Source organism: Cylas formicarius, unplaced genomic scaffold, assembly GCF_029955315.1.
Source record: "Cylas formicarius isolate icCylForm1 unplaced genomic scaffold, icCylForm1.1 PGA_scaffold_1__22_contigs__length_36826433, whole genome shotgun sequence".
Lineage (NCBI taxonomy): Eukaryota > Metazoa > Arthropoda > Insecta > Coleoptera > Brentidae > Cylas > Cylas formicarius.
The window spans coordinates 12,555,263-12,574,452 of NW_026844264.1; the positions used below are offsets into that span (position 1 = coordinate 12,555,263).

At 34.3% G+C, this 19,190-nt stretch overlaps 1 protein-coding gene across 1 annotated transcript; it reads right to left on the reverse strand.

Annotated features, from left to right (window-relative positions):
- Positions 1–324: 324 nt before the first annotated feature.
- On the reverse strand, positions 325–5,603 carry LOC132697251 (chitin deacetylase 8). The gene is made up of 4 exons (XM_060662591.1): positions 5,428–5,603; positions 5,163–5,359; positions 4,649–5,032; positions 325–746 (listed from the first exon to the last, which is right to left on the reverse strand). The coding sequence occupies exons 1-4, from the start codon at positions 5,584–5,586 to the stop codon at positions 365–367; spliced, it is 1,122 nt and encodes a 373-aa protein (XP_060518574.1). The 5' UTR covers positions 5,587–5,603; the 3' UTR covers positions 325–364.
- Positions 5,604–19,190: the final 13,587 nt, after the last annotated feature.

Genomic DNA, 19,190 nt, shown 5'->3' on the forward strand with positions numbered 1-19,190 from the left:
TCGTAATTAGGTTCTTCAGTTCGAGAGACTCTATTACGGAGTTGGTAAATGTTTTATTTACTTTTTTAATCCATTTTAAAAATTCGAAAAACAAAATAAAATAAAAGAATGATTATAATAATTATAATTATAATAATAATAGTAATAATTCGAATTGAGAACCATTTCACCAAAAATGCATATGTTTCATAAACGCCATCTTTAAATTTCTTAGATATTTTTAAGAAGCCTTAAGCAACAAGTTTTTCCAATATCCCACCACAAAAGTGACCAGAGAGATATATCAAGATGAGGATGAAAAATCAAATCATTTTGAAATAACTTAATAATTTATTGAGACATTAACTGTTAACGTTTCAAAACCTTAGTTGCCATCGGGGTTACCGAGCCATGGATATTTTGATGGGCAAGTGACGCAAGACTTCATGTATCTGTCTTCCTGGTCTTCATTGACGAGCTTGCAAGTGACCGCCCTACAGCTGGCTGATCTGTCGTCGTACACATGCGTCTTAAACTCAGACAACGGCACGGGATCTTCGATCCACTCGATAACTTGCTGTAGATTGATGAAGAATACGTCTTTCAGATCGAGCAGCCTGTCCACGGTTTTCTGCAAAGCCTCGAAAGACGTCTTCGTTTTCTCGAACCAGTTGGACTCGATTACGATCGTCAGAGGTGCCCTGTTGTTGTTTCTGACTTTTTGCACTTCGTTGAATAACCAGTCTGATATTTCGTCAACGGTCCCACTACAAGAAACATTTTTAGGAAAATAGAAAAAACAGTGGCAAACGATAAGTTGTAAAATAAGGGAAAGATGCAGATTGTATTTTATTTGATTGGCGAGATCTGTGGATCTGGATTTTTCCTTCTTCGGGTGTCGATCTTGCTGAAGTTTTGCCAGACATGCTGCTGGGTTCTTCTGAAACTGTCAGTTTCAGAGAGCGCTCCGAAGAGGCCATGCTACTGGCGAAACGTCAGCAAGATCGGCATCAGACGAAGGAGAAATCCAGAAGATGTCTACCTACAAGTTTCACAGCCTGCGGAAGTTTCTTTGAAAAATTATCAACTATATTTTCCAACACTTTTTTTTTAAATTTTGGTATTCACAGTAACTTTCCTATAGATAGAACGTTAGAACAGAAAACAGCCGAAAAATGGCCATTTGTCCTTAGAGGCCACCCATTCGTCTGTATTACTAAATAGTGTAGCCATCCAAGTATATGTAATATGCAAAAGTAACAATCCCGGCTTTTTCAAATGAATTTACTTCAATGCTAGTTCAAGCCGATATGCAAAGAAAAGCAGTGGAGGAAGAAGCGCACGAAATTCTTCCTCAAAACCATGAGGTATCATCGAAATGCAATACAAAAACTGCAAACTACTGAAAAACCGGGGGAGACTTTTGTAAGAATCGCTGTGGATGGATGGCCTGATGCGGCGGACAGTCCATTTGATGAATGGGTTTTTATTTATTGCAATTTTTATTTTTTTTAAGTTAAATCAATAATATCTGCCCAATATTTTGATTTTTTAGCAATGATAATGATCATTAATCATTAATATATATATATATATATATATATATATATATATATATATATATATATATATATATATATATATATATATATATATATATATATATATATATATATATATATATATATATATATATATATATATATATATATATATATATATATATATATATGATGACACTATACTCCGGGATATCATCCGTTCGCTCGTTGAACTCCGACTGGAATCCTGCAAATCCTGCATCCGACTGGAATCCTGCAGACGTTTCGCCAAAATCTCACTTGGCATCTTCAATGCTCGCGCTCCGAAAACACTTCGAACACTGCGCGAGCATTGAAGATGCCAAGTGAGATTTTGGCGAAACGTCTGCAGGATTCCAGTCGGATGCAGGATTTGCAGGATTCCAGTCGGAGTTCAACGAGCGAACGGATGATATCCCGGAGTATAGTGTCATCACATTTTTCCATCCGTGAATCAATACGTGAATATATATATATATATATATATATATATATATATATATATATATATATATATATGTATATATATATATATATATATATATATATATATATATATATATATATATATATATATATATATATATATATATATATATATGTAGTAGAGAAAAAATCCCCATGTGTGCTAAAAATTTATTCAAAGTCAAAGTCAAAATGTTCAGATTTCTGTATTGATTTTTTTACTCGAGATTACGTACCAATCCTGAGATATCAAAAATTTAAAAGATGCAGTTGTTACATTTTGCACACATGTCCCACTTGCATATCTAGTCAGGCACTTAATTTAAGCAAAATGCCTTTCTCGTTGTCTGATGTATAGGGTGGGCCGTTTATCTTGGGACCTTGTCTCAGAAACTGTAGGGAATGGAGCCAAAAGTTAAATACAAAAGTTAATTGGGTTATTACAAGCCTTCATTTTATTTTATTATTGTATATACAGGGTGTATCATTTTTCATGGGCGAGTATCAACTTTCTTCTTTTAAATGGAATGCCTGGTATATTACTGACATTTTTAATTTTTTATGAGAAAAATGAACCTTGCAAGACTTCAAATATCTGTCCATTTCTTCATTTGGCAATATTTATTGTTAAACTTGGTTTTGTTGTAGACAAGGGACTCGAATAACGGATTTCACAAGAAATTTCGTACATAATAATACAGGGTATACGAAAAATAACATTAAGAAAGCAATTAATATATTTATCAAAAAAAAATTTTTTTTAATAGAAACTACCCAATTTCATAATCTTGTCATATTTAGCATTAAAAATTAATGCAATTTTATATAAAGTTATATATGCCTACTATTTTTACTTTTTGAAATATTTCCTTTTAAACATTTGTCACAAATAATATGCTGTTGCCATATAAGTTCAGTTAGTGTAAGGTGGCTATGACGGCGTTTAAACAAGAATGCTAGAATGCGGCTTGCATATTATGTTTACCACAGAAAAAAAGATTGATATGTTAGAAAGTTACATATTGTATAATAAAAACAGATTTATTAGATTACATTAGAAAATTTCCATTAAGGAGGCGCCCATAAAAAAAGATCTTCGACAGGATTTACCAACACTTTAGAATATATGGAACTTTGAAGAAAGAAAATAATAGACGTCATATTTTGAATAACAGAGAGCAATTTAATCTTGTTCTTTCGGTGCCATATCAGGTCCCCTTAACGTTGGCAATCATATTGGCGAGTTGATCACGGTTTTCGGCTAATCTGAATAGTTGTTCGGGACTGCGTATTCCGGTCCAATCGCAAATGTTCTTTAGCCATGCCATTTGTTTCCTTCCAACACCTCTGCGACCTTCGATTTTGCCTTTCATTATGAGTTGAAGGATTTTGTAGCGGTTCCCTCCACGAACATACCTAAGGTACGATATTTTTCGAATTTTGATTTTGTTAAATAACTCACGGACGGCACTTGCTCTATTTGGTCTGCAGAGCGGTCCATGGTATTCGGAACATTCTTCTATGCAACCACATCTCGAATGCTTGCAGGCGATTAATAGCATTGGCCTTGAGAGTCCAAGTCTCAGCACCGTATAACGACACAGACCAAATATTTGAGGTTTAAGTTATCATTGCAGAAGAATGGTTTCATTTTCATAAAACTTGTGCCAGCTGTTTCTATTTTGCATTTGAGCAACTTAATATTTTGTTGCATTTTGCTGAGACTACTGAAGAATAAACCCGAATCTGTTAAAAATGTCATTATGGATTTAAAAACCCTTTATACTGCTTGTATTGCTCAAAGGGCCGGACATATTGAACAACTGTTATATTAATTATTATCCTTCATTAACAAAAAAAATCACCAACGTTATCGCTTATCCTTGGTCTTATTTTGTATAAATAATGCATACATAATCTTTGGTTCTTCATCAGAGCATTGGCAAGATTATGGTCAACTATGAAATGGTAAATCATAGTGGCAGCACTTTAGAACTTGTTTTGTTCAAACGTCGTCATAGCCACCTTATGCCAACTGAACTTATATTGCAACAGCGTATCATTTGTGATACACAAATGTTCAGAAGGATATTCAAAAAGTAAAAATATTGGGCATATACAAGCTTATATAAAATTGCCTGAATTTTTAACGATAAATATGACCAGATTATAGGAATGGGTAGTTTCTATTTAAAAAAAGTTTTTTGGCAGTCTTTTGAATTTCATTTTTAATCTTAATTTTCCTGCAAACGTCATTTTTCGCATAAAAAATTGAAAATTTCAAAAACGGTTGTACGTAGGTAGAGGGCATTATACACGAAATATGTCTAGAATTTTGTATAGAATTACAACTGAAGTAGTGTACCAGGTGTTCCATTTAAAATAAGAAATTTGAGACTCGCCCACGAAAAATGAAACATCCTGTATATACAAAATTAAAATAAATTAAAGATTTGTAATACCCCAATTAACTTTTATATTTAACTTTTGGCTCCATCTCTTAAAGTTTCTGAGATAAGGTAGTGTCCCAAAATAAACGGCCCACCCTATACATAAACTTGTGTGTGAGTGTTAAAATATTCGCTATAAAGTCAAAGAAAAATCAGGGTGAAACATTGGTTTACCTGACATCGCAGGCACCCAAACTGTTGCACTGTTTATCTTCCGCGCCATTCAAGTCGACGATGGGCAGGATCCAGAATCCTTTGAATGGTTCGTTGGGACATGTAGCACCCAATTCGCAGTCTTGACTCGACAGATAGTCGAGCGTGTACGGTAGCAAAGGCCTGTTGCTTTGGGTGGGCCAAGAGCTGTCGTACTTGAAACCAGCGTCCACGAAAGCGCTGATTGAGTAGTTACCGTTGAGCTGCAGTTGTGGGGTCCTCACTCCGATGATGTCTTTTTCGGGGATGTTAGCGAATTTGGAAATGATCTTCTTTTGGCCACCAAATTCCTGTTCGAGTAGTTCTTGGGGGGCGTTTCTCCAATACGATTGCAAATTGTTTTTCCTTTGAAATATTTAGAAGCATGAGAAATTGTAGTATATACAAAAAATCTTGCGTTCTGAATATTAACAAACTTTTTAGCTGCGAGTCGCAAAAATGCAATTTCTGCCAATCACAATTTAACGGAACTTACGTTATAGAATGTACTCCAATTTCGAAACCATAGTTATAAAGATCGTTAACCCTTTCGTAGTCTGTATATTCGTGGGGCACAAAAAATGTTGCCCCAACAACATTGCCGTCGGGATTGATTCTATTAAACAAGAGAGGGTCCCAGTATGTGTCGAACAGGTCCTGAGTAACGGCTTCAAAGAAAGTTAGGGCAATGAGCTGCAAAAGCACATATTCAAATTTCGATAATGAAATAAGGTAAGAAAATCACCAGTATTTTAACTTACTTGTGGAGCTTGGTCTTTCGCAACCGGATTTGCAGTAGACGAACATCTACATTCTTCGTCGATTTTGCAAAGGTCGTCCGAACATTGCTGTGCTACGTCTCCAGAGAAAACTGAAGGGGCACACAAAGCTACGGCAAAGATCACTGCTAACGCTCTCATGCTGAATATTTCTGGCAAATACTAGTCGTTCAATAGCAGAATGTACTTTTATATATGCAATTGTTTGCATGGTGTCTACTATCTAAACTACGATAAGGGGAACCCTCGAAAGTTGTTTTCCAGATAGTATCTTTTAATTCGTTAAGAGCGATTGCTTCCTGAATTTATGTTTGTAAGATTTTGAGATTTTTTGTTCTTGAATGGATTACGCGTATCGAATTCGCTAAGGATATGGGTGTCCGTGTAAATATTCAGTTCGCAAAGAAGGATAACTTGGCATGAATTCAATGGAAAACATTCTATTGACCGGTACCCATGTTTGTTTAACTTTGTTTCACGAGTTATGCTCGGTCTCAGATAATCGCAAAACCTACGTTTAAATCTAAATACATATACATATATATACATTAAAAAATCGTAAATATTTTTTTTTGTTAGAAATCGATTCGAAATAATTCAATACACGCTGAAAAGTTTATATTGATGGACACATTAACTTTAACCGAAATTATGGTGATATTATTATACAGGGTGTCTTAAAATTCAGTACAAAAATTTTAAGGCCGTATTTATCGGGCACGGTTAAGTTTGTTTTTTCATGTCCTCATTTTCTTCGCTTTTGAGATGCAGTGTGTCCAAATTTATAGAAAAAAATCTGTTTTATATTAATTACTGACAGCCTTTTCAGATGATGTCGGCAAAACTTGACACGCTTGTTTGAGATGACGAAGGTATTGATTTTGTTTAATTAAAATAGAATTATTTGAAAATCATGTTTTTTCTTGAAGATTTAATATTTTTTTAGATCCAACAATCAAAAATCAAACTACGTAAAAATTGATTACAAAGATTTTCTTAAAATTGCATACTCATTAACGGTCATCTGTGTTTTTCTATTTCTTCTTTAATTTTGGTTAAATTTGGTAGTTCGCGGGACCTTATTAGTTTTTTTAATCCATGTGCATAAAGGAACGCCAATTTAATTTTTTTTAACGAAGATACGAAAAAGGTAATGAGCAAAAAAATTATTTTGGATTGCACATTTTTCACTGTAATTTGACATTCTGTATCTTCAAAACGAAGCAAATTAAAGCACATGTCTATACGAAAAAACTAATTTATTTTTTTCTGATAAATATGTCTGTCAGATCTTTATGTTGAATTTTTTAAATATGATTTTATATTTGCAGTATTAGTTTGCTGGATAAATGACATATGAAAGTGAGAATATACAAAAAAAAAAACAATCTTTTCATATTTTTAAATTCAATAATTATAATTAGTTGAACTAATATTAATTAATAGTATTTGCAGTTTTAGTTTAATTTTAGTGATTTTATGGTCCTTTGGTCAATCAATTTAATTGGCTAACTGAAACTCTCGAGTATTTAGAGTTTTGGCATCTGCACTTCATGGAATTAGGTATGAATGAAGATGACCTAAATGCCCATATTTATGGCTGCCGCTCCCTGATGGGAAATTATTTAAAATGACCGCGTGCCATGTTTCGTGTGTGACCTGATAAATATTAAAAAGCAACAAAAAATCGTTATCGCACACCCGATCCAGACTTTTCTGAGTCAGCGAAAACGCAACGCGAAGATATAATCAAAACGGAACATTCAATTTGCGAATTCAACCCCTTAAAAGCCGCCCTCGCGACTGCAGGGTTGCATTCAATGATTCATTACCTTTTGTTACTTTGATGATTCATCGCGTTCCGACTACGATTTAAACGTTTGGGGTTTTAACAATATTAAATAAGTTTTTAAATATCGATACTAATATCGATATCAACATTTGTGCAGTAGTGTACACTCCGACTTGGCAAACTAAAATGTCGTTTCGGAAAGTACAAGATTGTTGTCTACTTTTGTAGATCCTAATTATATGCCACGCTTTTTAAATAATTTTAAACACGGTAAATCTTGGTTTTAAAATCTCGTAACGCAGTTGTGGGATTTCACATTTCGATATTATTAAAACTAACATTAAGAAACAATTGAAGTTGTGAAACTTTTGGTTTAAAATAGAAGACGTCCGTCTATTTTTCAGTGATAGCTTTTTCAATCATGATTTTTTTTTACTATATGGGAATTCCACTCAATTGAATTCATTTATTATTTAATAGACGCAAATATTTAGAACTAAACAAAGAATTTCGCCATTTCTACTTACATGAAATAAATAATATCTAAATTATTCAGACTTTAATATTTAACAATGCGTCATAAGTTACTTATTACTTATTTGTTTGAACTTTACTGCTTATTTGTCGTTCTCCTGATATCGCCCGCTACTATCCATTTACGTAATATAGGGTGTTTTTTTCTCGATGTATAGAACTTTAAGTTGGCCTTACTGTTCAAGATGGCGACCGATTTAACAGCTGTTAAGTGATTTATTCTCAGTTTAGTTTGGCAATTCATCATGAATAGACTCACGCCTGAACGACGCTTGCAAATAGTGCAATTTTATTTCGAAAATAATGGTTCTGTGCGCACTACGTTCCTTTTATCGTCGACAAAATCGTCCATTAGAGCAGTTAATTCGATTAACCATGGAACGTTTTCGCACCACGTTTACTCTTATTAATAACTCGCATCCCCAGAGACGCCGTACGGTGCGTACGTAAGAAGCTATTGCTGCTGTAGAGCGTAGCATTGAGGAAGACCCGAATGAGTCCATCCGCCATCCAGCACAGGAATTGGATCTGTGTCCATCCACTTTATGGAAGATTTTGCGGAAGGATCTTGGTTTACGTGCTTACAAAATCCAACTCGTGCAAGAATTGAAGCCAAACGATCATCAAGTAATCGTCGAATGGGCCCAAAACGAGATTGCCGTTGTTCCCGATTTTCATAAGCGAATTATGTTTAGCGATGAAGCGCACTTCTGCTTTAATGGCTACGTCAACAAACAAAACAGCCGCATTTGGAGCGAAGATAATCCGCAAGTGTATGTCGAAACACCGTTACATCCAGAAAAACTGACTGTACTTCTTCAAAAACGATGATGGCCAGAACGTTACAGTCAATGGTGATCTGTATAGAGCTATGATTACTAACTCTTTCATTCCTGAATTGAATAACCATAATGTCCAGGAGATGTGGTTTCAACAAGACGGCGCAACATGTCACACAGCTCGTGCCACAATCGATTTACTGAAAGACACGTTTGGTGACCGCCTAATTTCACGTTTTGGACATGTGAATTGGCCTTCAAGATCTTGTGATTTAACACGGCTAGACTAATTTCTGTGGGGCTATGTAAAGTCATTGGTCTATACGGATAAGCCACAAACGCTTGACCATTTGGAAGACAACATTTGCGGTGTTATTGCCGATATACGGCCGCAAATGTTGGAAAAAGTCATCGAAAATTGGACGTCCGGATTGGACTACATCCGCGCCAGTGGTGGCGGTCATATGCCAGAAATCATATTTAAAATGTAATATACATACATACATATGTAATGTAATGTAATGTAAGATTATCTTTCGGATAAATAAAATTCATGTCAATCGAATAATCCATCGTTGTTTTATTGCAACCTAAAGTTCTATACATCGAAAAAAAACTCCCTTTAGTTGCAATAATATCGCATCGTCGTATTTAAGGGTACTCAGTAATTAGATCTAATTTTCAGGAAATGTACTGAACTATGTTTTTTTTTTTAATACAGTCAACTACAATACTCCTAAATCTACTTTATTCTAAAATGTGGCGTTCCTTTTTATATTCCCAATTCGTCATAAATAAACAATTCAAATGTTGCCTTTTGGAAAATACTCTTATTTTACTGTTTTGCCAGTGGAGATAACCGTCTATTTCAATCGCAAAAGAAAACAAAGATGGCATAAAAACCGCCAAACCGAGTAGATCGTCCCACGAACTTTCGAAACTTCCGCAACGAGCGTCGTTGCGAAAACTGATAAAGTTCGAACAATTTTTCGTATCTGGCCCAATAACCGGGCGATAAGTTTCTGATTGGGCCATCAACCAAACAGAACCAATATTTCTGGCTCACGACCCTGAAACGGTTATTACAACAACGAATTGGAAATCAATCAAGATCAAGATACAGAAGAAGTTAAACCGGGAGAGAATCGAAAGCTCATTTCCAATTCTGTCGTAATACGTGGGGATTTTTTCGCTCCATGCCTCAGATATAATGATCGGCGTATCAGCTTACGTGGTCAGAATTGTTTGGCATGCGCGACCGCGTTGATTTGCGAAGAAAAACGGGAGAAATTTTCTTATTTGTAGGCCATTTATAGGGGACGTGTTGCGGATACAGAAGATGAGACTGTTTAAATAAAAAACACTTTATCCAACAATGGGGCACTTACCGGAAATTATAGACAGAGTCCAAGAAAATAAAATAATACAAAAAACATATTTCTACTAACGAAAATAGAGATCACAAGATTTCGAGAGAAGAGACACTAATAAATTGCAATAATTTAATACTAAAAAAACCATAAAAAATCAATTTTATGTCGCATTTCGAAAATAATTTAAATTTTTTTGAAGAACCAATGGCCCCAGTTTGTTTTAAATAAAAACATTTACTCGAAAATCCTTAAGAATGCCTCACGTAAGATTTCCTACACCGCAATCTATAAAAGACCTACAAAATAATGAATAAAAATAGAATAGTAATTCAAAATAGTAATTATAAAATATCATTTGGCATTTGCTTGATTGTGTGTTTCCAAATAGCAACCGTTGTTTAATGTTATTAGCTCCGTAATTTTTAATGAAAAATTTAAAATAAAGCGATCTACTTGCTGAAATACACGAAGCAGGGTGGAGAAGCAAGTTAAGATAAACGTACTAAATTGAAAAATTTCAACTAACTTTAACGCTATTATCAATAGTTACTCAAAAGTGTTATAGGTGGGTTTGGAAGACCATATGGAATTCGGAGATTTTGATACCTTATACATTATTATATGTGTTGAAATAAAAAAAATATTTAACAATTAATTGATGTTGAGTAATTGAGTAATGTTTGTGCAATTTTTCATTTCATGAAATAGGGGATATACGCCGTAAAACCATAAAAACTGGAACACACTATACATGTACAGAGTTTCAAAAAATCTTTGGTTAACATTTTTGACACCATGCAATATTTATCCTACAAAAGACCGACAAAACTTTGAAATAACAATCACAAAGTTTAACTTGCATGCTTGCTGTTTGAAATGGCGATCGTTGTTTACTGTTATTAATTGACAAAAAGGTGAAACACATGAAACAGGGAGCAGTGCTAGAGCTGCCAAATATTCCGCAACAAAAATTTTATTGTAAACACTAGTGCTAAAAGTGATTCAAATGAGTATCCTTGTCGTAAGTGTTTTTTATACGATATTCGGCATGTCACGGAAATTTTTCATTTATCAATTTTGATACGGGTTTTGTAAACATTCTTAGCATTTTTTTTCGTATTGCGTCAAATTAAAATCACCAGACGGTTTGTCAGCTCGAGTTTCAAAATTATCGATAGAATTTAAGATATGACATCTATAAGTGGATGTTAAAATAACTTTAAATTTTAAAATTAGTAAAAATAAATATCCGCAACATCCGGAGAAGGCACAGAAAACTGAAAACGAAAATTAAAACAAGGTGCTATGTTAGCTGCAGTTTCCTCACGCTTTAATTTTCCTGTAATCGCTTTATAGGTGGTTCTTGTTTTTATCGAAAACAATCATAGTAGCATATTATGCAAAAAGTTTATTTGACACCAGCGGAGCGAGTGTATAATAAACGAGTGACTTAAAAAGTTTATCAAACGTGTCGCATACTATAATTTTTTTCTACGACCATTAGTTTTTGGGTATATTTTTGCAAAACAACACCAATACATTCACTGACACAATCGTCAGAATTGACAAATGCCAAAGTTGACACCGTGCGGTAGAATCTCCAAAAACATCCGATTGCTTCCAAACCAGTGCGGTAAAATCTCGGAAATGTCGGAAGTGGCTCGAATCCGTGGGAGAAGAAACTCACGTGATAAAGTGACGCTTTCCGCACGCTAGATCGGTATATAATTAGGTATTTTATAGAACCGAGGGAAATAAATCACCTGGAGTTTATTAACAATAAATATGTTATAATAGTTGTGACGTTAGTAGTTAATTATTATTTTTTAGAAGACTTCACGAAATATTAACAGGAATTTGATACAAATTCATACCTAAAAACAAATCCTTTTGTCGGAGCCAAGTCGGAAAAAATGCTTCGCGAGTAACTGATCGCACCGTGTAGGGTTCGTTCCATTCCGGAACAAATTAACCATGTAATAAACGTGGCATTCATAAAACGATCGCAGAATTTCAGCGATGGCGGTGCACCGTCCCTAAAAAAAGAAGACAGCGCGTTTGCATTTTTATGGACAGTTTCGCAGTCTGAATGCGGAAAATGGAAACAATTCCCCAAGTTGTACGCCAACTAACGGGGTATTCGGAAATTATATTGTTGCATGTATGTATTAGAAATTCTGGTCGTAATCCAATATTATATGCTAATTAGGTTAGGCTATATGTCCGCACGGCATGAACTTATTGGGGAATCTTGTTAACACACATGAATTATTTCGGATTCCCCTAATCCCCGAATGCCATTCGACGTGCCGATCCACAATAGTTGCATTCTAATCGAACAGAGTCATTTAGGGATTACTTTGGATCTAATATTACCTGCAGCACTAGATGCGCATTTCTACAGGGCGTTCACTTTGAGATGTTTTTTCGATGGTAGAGTTTTAATTCAAATTCATTCATTCAAAACTATAAACGATTTGAAGATTGCTTATGTACAACACCTGTTGACAAAAAAATCAAAATAAATACAAAACGACTAAAAAAAACTTAATTATCCTTTTAAATCTAAATTTTTACTCACTTTAGTGGGGCACCTTTTTGGAAACCTTTACTCTCATATAAAAAAACAACTTGTATCTTTTTTTCATCTGAAATATTAGTAATTGATTTAAATGTTTATTTAATTAAAAAATATTTAAAAAACTGAAAAAATCCATTTGTCAAATAAAGGCAGGCGCGATAATGTCGATTTGAGAAGAAAAGCAGGAGAAACCCTGTTTCGTATAAAAATAATACGACAAAACATATCTGAAGAAACATGCAAGCCAGCAATAAATTGTCATTAAATTGTAGAAAAGCCTATTTTAAAACTAATTTTTATTTTTATCTATTTATTATTTAGAATAATATATTTAGTAGATATCCAAGGCGGAATCCCTTACGAATGAAACTGATTAATATTTAAAAACTGTTTAAAACATGACTTCTTACCATAAATAGATGGACTTGTAAATTTTGATTGAGACTTTAAACTAAAAAAAAACTTCTAAAAAAGGTATAACTATGGTTCACATCTAAACTTTTGCTCACTTGAGTTGGGCCGTTATTAAACCCTTTTCATTATTAAAATAGTTCGCATTATAATAAGATCGCCTATAAATAGACTTGAATATTCCGGATGGATGACATTTGTTAACAATTTTAAAATAAATAAAATTCGCCTAAACAAAGTGTAATTGTGCCTTTAAATCTGAATTTTTGCTCGCTTCAGTGACGCATTTTTTGGATTTTTGTTGATCAGAAATTCAAGCGATGCTGTGTTTTTCTTTATCTTCCATAAATAGTAATATGTCCAGAAATAACTCATGTAACTATTTAGTTGCAATGTCTTGAAATGAACCATTACATGATAAGTTCTGATGTCCAATTTGCTATGGTTCCCTTGGGATTTAGGATTTATTGTGTTTGATCGATGTTCTGGCCTTCCGCTGTGACCTGACGATCCATTGCGGGACACTCCCCCGAAGAGTTTCCCTCCTTAATTTTGAGTACCTGATTCTTTTCACCTGGGCAACTGGATAGCACGTGCTCTGCCGTTTCCTCATCTTCTAAGCACAATCGGCATTCGTCATAATTGGCGCGGTCGATCTTGTGCATATGGTATTTGAGGTTGCAGTGTCCGGTGCACATCCACAAGAAAATTTTCAGATTTGATCTGTTCATTGCTAGTACATTATTTGAGCGTCGTCGAATGGACCAGCCCTTGTAATCGCAGCCAGTTTGTGCGAGTTTCCTCTGCGATCCAGGCTTTGATTGCAAGGCTCTCTTAGTTTATATTCTTCTATTATGTTTTACAATTATGAACTTATTGACTCAGTATGCGATATATGGGCTTGATGGTGTCATTAAGCAAAAGAAAACCCACACAAGCTGAGACGACAATATGGAGTAAACATGTGCACTTATCGTGATAAGATTTGCTAAGGAATTTTTTTTATCGGGGATAAAGTCCAGCAAAATGATTTAAATAAATAACGACTAAGAATACAAGCCGATTTAAGTGATTTAATTTGATTGATGGCGATTTAAGTTGCCAATAAATTAAACATTACGCGGAAGCGTAAGTATATCAATATAATATGTACATATCACAGCGACAATTGATGGATTGTATACGAGTACATAAACTTCGAGTATTGGATTAGCTAGTGCCTACGTATTTACAACAATAGGAAAACAACGCAAAAATTTAATAAGTTTATTTTGAAAATATCTCCATCACAGAGTAAATGAAAGCTGTGATTAACGCATTTTTTAAGAAAATCATCACATTTTTTTATTGAATTTTGGGTAGGGTGATCAAACGCTTCGGATTGTCCCGATTTTAGGTTCTCTGTTCCGGCATTTTGAAAAATATCTTCAAAACAAACAATACTTACTGCTATTCGTGAGCAAGCAGCTCACTCGTTTTACAAAACAGATTTAAGTGGTTGTAAGCTTAAGCACACTAACGTATTTGTTTACATTTTCCTTGTGGCGGTGACCATACAGTAGTGGAGGTAAAGAACCTGTTTCCAGAAACCAGAAATATTAAAGCAGGTCGGGTCAACAAAAAAATATAAGTAATTGTTTTGTAATTAAATTATTGCAACATTCAGATTTTATGCATCAGGCAGCTACCAGGAACTGAGCATACCGGAAATTGTTAAACAAAAAATAATATTTAAGCATCTTATTTCCTGCTTTACAACGAAATCTGTTTTTTTATTATACAAAGAAACAAAACATTTTATCAAAGAATCTTCCACAGGCTACTGTGACACTATTTACAAATCTTCTGAATTCCTCCTGCGTCGGTTGTCATAAATCAAATTGAATTTAAAGTTACAGTTATCTTTTCGCATAGGTTACAAAATCTACTAGGTTTTCTTTCTGGTTAGTAAAAAGCTACCTAGTCTTCTGTTCACTTTCTGCCATTTTTTCGGAAGTATACGTGCTAGGCAACGAAAGTTATATCTCAGAAACGGTGCATCCTATGGCATCGCTACTGGTACAGATGGAATCAACGTTTTTATTATTTGTCTGTTCTCCGTTCTTTGTTCTCTGTTTTCTGTCCACGCTCCATAAAAATGCTAATAACTTCAGAACGATTTGAGCTAGGATACTCAAATTCGGCTCCTTTTAAACAGCCGATGAAACACATAGGTACATAATAAATGGCCCAATTGAGAAGTGGCATCCATATTTTTTCCGGGATTTTCCTCCCTTTTTCGTACATCGCTATTTAAAAATTGAAAAGCCACATTTGCAAAGATCCAAGAAATTTTTTTTTCTCGAAAATGTTTACTAACATGGAAAAAATTCTTGAACGAAAAGACGCGCGAGATCCACAGCTAAAAATCATTATGACTGAGAATTTTTGAGGCTGTGCGGAGGGGGGGTCAAAAATTTGCAAAATACTAAAAAATGAGTTAATATTTTAATAAAAATTTGTTATAACTAGAAGAGGATTTATCGGTTTTTATTTTGTTTTATATTATTATATAGCTCGTTTAGACAACAATAACTTTTATATTTAACGTTTTCACATAATGTACAGGATATTTCGTGCCATAATATAAAATATAGTAGTTTGTCTTAAATTTGCAGCTATCGACTTCAAATTTGGCAAGCAAGTAGAAGCACATATTCAGATTTAAACTGCAGAAGTGCATATTTTCAGAAAAAAAATTCCATTGGAAAAATTCGTAGACCGGGAAACGTGGGAGGTTCAGGGCTGTATCCTTTATTTTCTGCATTTTTTATAAATGTACAAGGGTGTGTCGACTATGAGCAGAAAAATAATAATTTTATGAATTTTATAAATTTATATAATTTGGATACAACACTATCGTGAATTCTGTGGATAAAGAGCTTCAGGTTTATTCTGTCATACAGAGTGCTCGTGACGTGACAGAAAGCTTATAGCGGGTGCCCGCACAACAAAATTACATCGATTTTGCCAAAGTTCCGCAGTACTCCGCAGGTGCACAATGTATAAACAATGCAACCGTGGCGGTTAATTAAAATCCGTAACGCAAACGACGAATGACGAATAACAGAAAACCAAAATTTAAGGTTATACTATCACTTGTTCGGTCTCTATTTGACTTTGGAACTTTGAAACACATTGTATTACATTCACATTGTCACATGCAGTAGCAGCAATACCATACACACTCCTAGGCGTTCAAGAGTTCGAGTGTTATGTTACCGGCAGTAAAAGTGAACCAGCTGTGTCGGCACCGACATTCAAGAACAGAGGGCCGTAACATATATTCAAAGAGAAATTGTGAATCGTCCATAGTCAAGTAGGTTTCGTTTTATAAAATTTTGAAAATATACCAATCTTTGGAAAAGGCATAATCTACGCTGGTGTTTAATTTAAAAATTATTTAAATTCGAAGTATTGTAGCTTATTAGATTATAATTATTTTTGCGTTGACTGATAACTTTTAGTGTTGCGTAAAAAAATAAAAATCGATGATTGGTTGGAAAACATCATACACATTGTGTATCGTTTCGGATCTTCAAACAAAATAATTCTTGAACAAGGGGTTTGCGGACATTATTCGCTATAACATTGAATAATGTAACACGAAGTGCTACAAATGAATTACATGTTGCGGTTTACGTGAGAATATGCATTTCGTGTGGTCGCCCCTCCCCACTCCGAAATGATACAAGTCGAAATCCCCGTCGCTGATACCCCTTGCGGCCGTTTGTGAATTTTAATGTGAGACCCAACATATAAATTTAATTGCGTGGAAACTTTACAGTGTAACCGAACTTCCGCAAGAGGACAATTACCGCCAAAATTCTCGGAAACGTTGGTAGACGCGTTGCCAATTTGGTCAGCGGATAGTTGTCGTTATCGTTGGTGTTTTTTTTAGGTGTTTCACAGTATTTACAACGATATTTTACTAGTAGGAGTTTTGGTTGGTATGCTCCACCTTTGCCTAAAATTTAACACTATGCTCTGCTGATTGAATAAATATTGAACTGCAAAATGTAATCGTAATCGTTGTATGGTACTTTGGTACTTATGATTGTCAAGGATCCAAAGAGTGGTAGGTAGACGGAGAAGTAAGTCAACCTACGTGGGCCTTATTGTTTAAAATTTGAATTATAATTTGTTGTTTACAAGGCTCGTTTTTGAAAATGACTAAAACTGCTCGACTACTTCCAAAAAATATTAGATAGATTTCAGGTTTCATGAATAAAATATCCAAGGATATGCTAAAAAAGGAGCTATTGGGGATAATAAATTTGAATAAACCTCTAAATATAACGATACGTCGCCTTCTGCCACATCATTGTGAATTAAATCCTTTAAAATTGTTCATCTAGGAGCTTGGAACATTATGATTAAAATTTACAAAGGAATTTAATTTAAACAATCGTATTTATCACAATTTATCTAATTTTATATTATCCTTTCTTCCACATCAGTTTTAACTTACTTGACCTACCTAATACCTCAATTATCTCTCCTATTTATCTTTAAAAAAATCATTACAATTTATCTAAACTTTACGATAAAATCTTTGACTTGTCCATCCCGTTTGATGATCTTTGTCATTACAAATTTACACTTTATTACTCTCTCGCATCATGAAACTGGAATAAGAGATGAAAGATTTCAAGAAACCTGCTTTTCTCACGCGAGATGAAATTGGCCTAGCCTCTTGAAATAAGTACGAAAGCAGGTTACAATTGTCATAAAACAATGTTCACAAACATTATTTGTTGCATATTCTATACCTACATGTAAGCATTTCTTGAATTTACAACCCTTATTTTCTTATCTAATTAATAGCTTTCTTTTGGAACTCACTCACATTTGGTTAGTTTGTTGCCTTGCAATTTTTAATTTACTTGTTGACTGATGTATTATTACCTACGCTTAGGCTAGAGATGATCTTAATGTGTTCCATGATAGCATTAGGCATTATTAATTGTGTTGTTCAGATCAAGCAGTAATACGTAATTATTAATAGAGCAAAAGAAATATGGAAGTGTAGACAGTACGTGATCGTAGAGCTCGTATAAATATGCAGGATTTAAAGTATAAGCATGTCCGCGACTGCAAAAAGAAATAAGATCTGCTAACTGTTAAATGCGCCATGTTGATTTTCAATATTTGTTTTTTAAACTTATATTTTTCACTATTGCTTTTGGGACAAATTTTAATAATTCATCCTTGTTTCCATTGCTCCACACCTGAATCAACTTTTAATGTGCTTCGAATTGGTTGATAAATTTGACTATCATGGCTTGAGTAGTTTCCTGTTCAGCTGTGAAGTGAGGGGGGGAAATCACTCCTTGGGGATGGAAATTGAGGGGACACGGTTTGCAAATCACACAACCGTCAAAAAATTGGCCAATGCTCCTCGATTGGAAGAAATTCGAAGGTTGTTGATCACAAATTCGAATTTGTGGTATTTCTAGCGATTTTTTCGAGGATTAATTTCTCATTGTCTCGGCTGTTCTTGATCGTAATCTTGGGTTTTTTATTTTTCAAATATTTTCCCCGAAATGAGTTCATGCGCCTTCGCAGTGGAAGGCCGCGTATAGCCAATCCATCATTTAAAATTACATGAACATGTTTTACTGGATTTCCGATATGAATTTTTTTATCGCCGCTTTATCGTATAACAAGCAAATCACTAGATAAATAATTTTTGAGAATCGATTGAGATTGCAGTTTACGCGTCCCTCGTTAAGATTTCTCTGTGCTTCATCTTAAGCCCCGTTTTAATCCGTATTAGGCTTTGGCGCCAGAAACAAACAAAACTAATACACATAATATCTGATGTGTTCGCCAGTAGTTACGAACACGAACCATACAAAATTCAAACTAATTTCGCAATCTTGCGCGAACTCTCTGCGACATTGGCAATTCTCAAGTTTCGCGATAAATATAATTAGATTTCCATTTGTTTCTAGCTTTACCTCAGGTGTACGAGTTTGCAGGTCTAATGTAGTATAATAAATTACATTTGTATGACGAGTGAAGCAAATTTACGTTAAAGTTAAACACCGGGTGGATATTTCGTGGTTTATTTAATTACTTATAGTTTCTTCTCATTTAAAATGTGCATAACGTATTCTGAATTTCGTTTCTATAATATATACAGATGGTCTAACATCAAACAACGTTCTTAAAATTGTCGTTAGCTGTGTTTGATTTTTTTATTTGACTTGGCTTCTTCCATCACTGTTTTG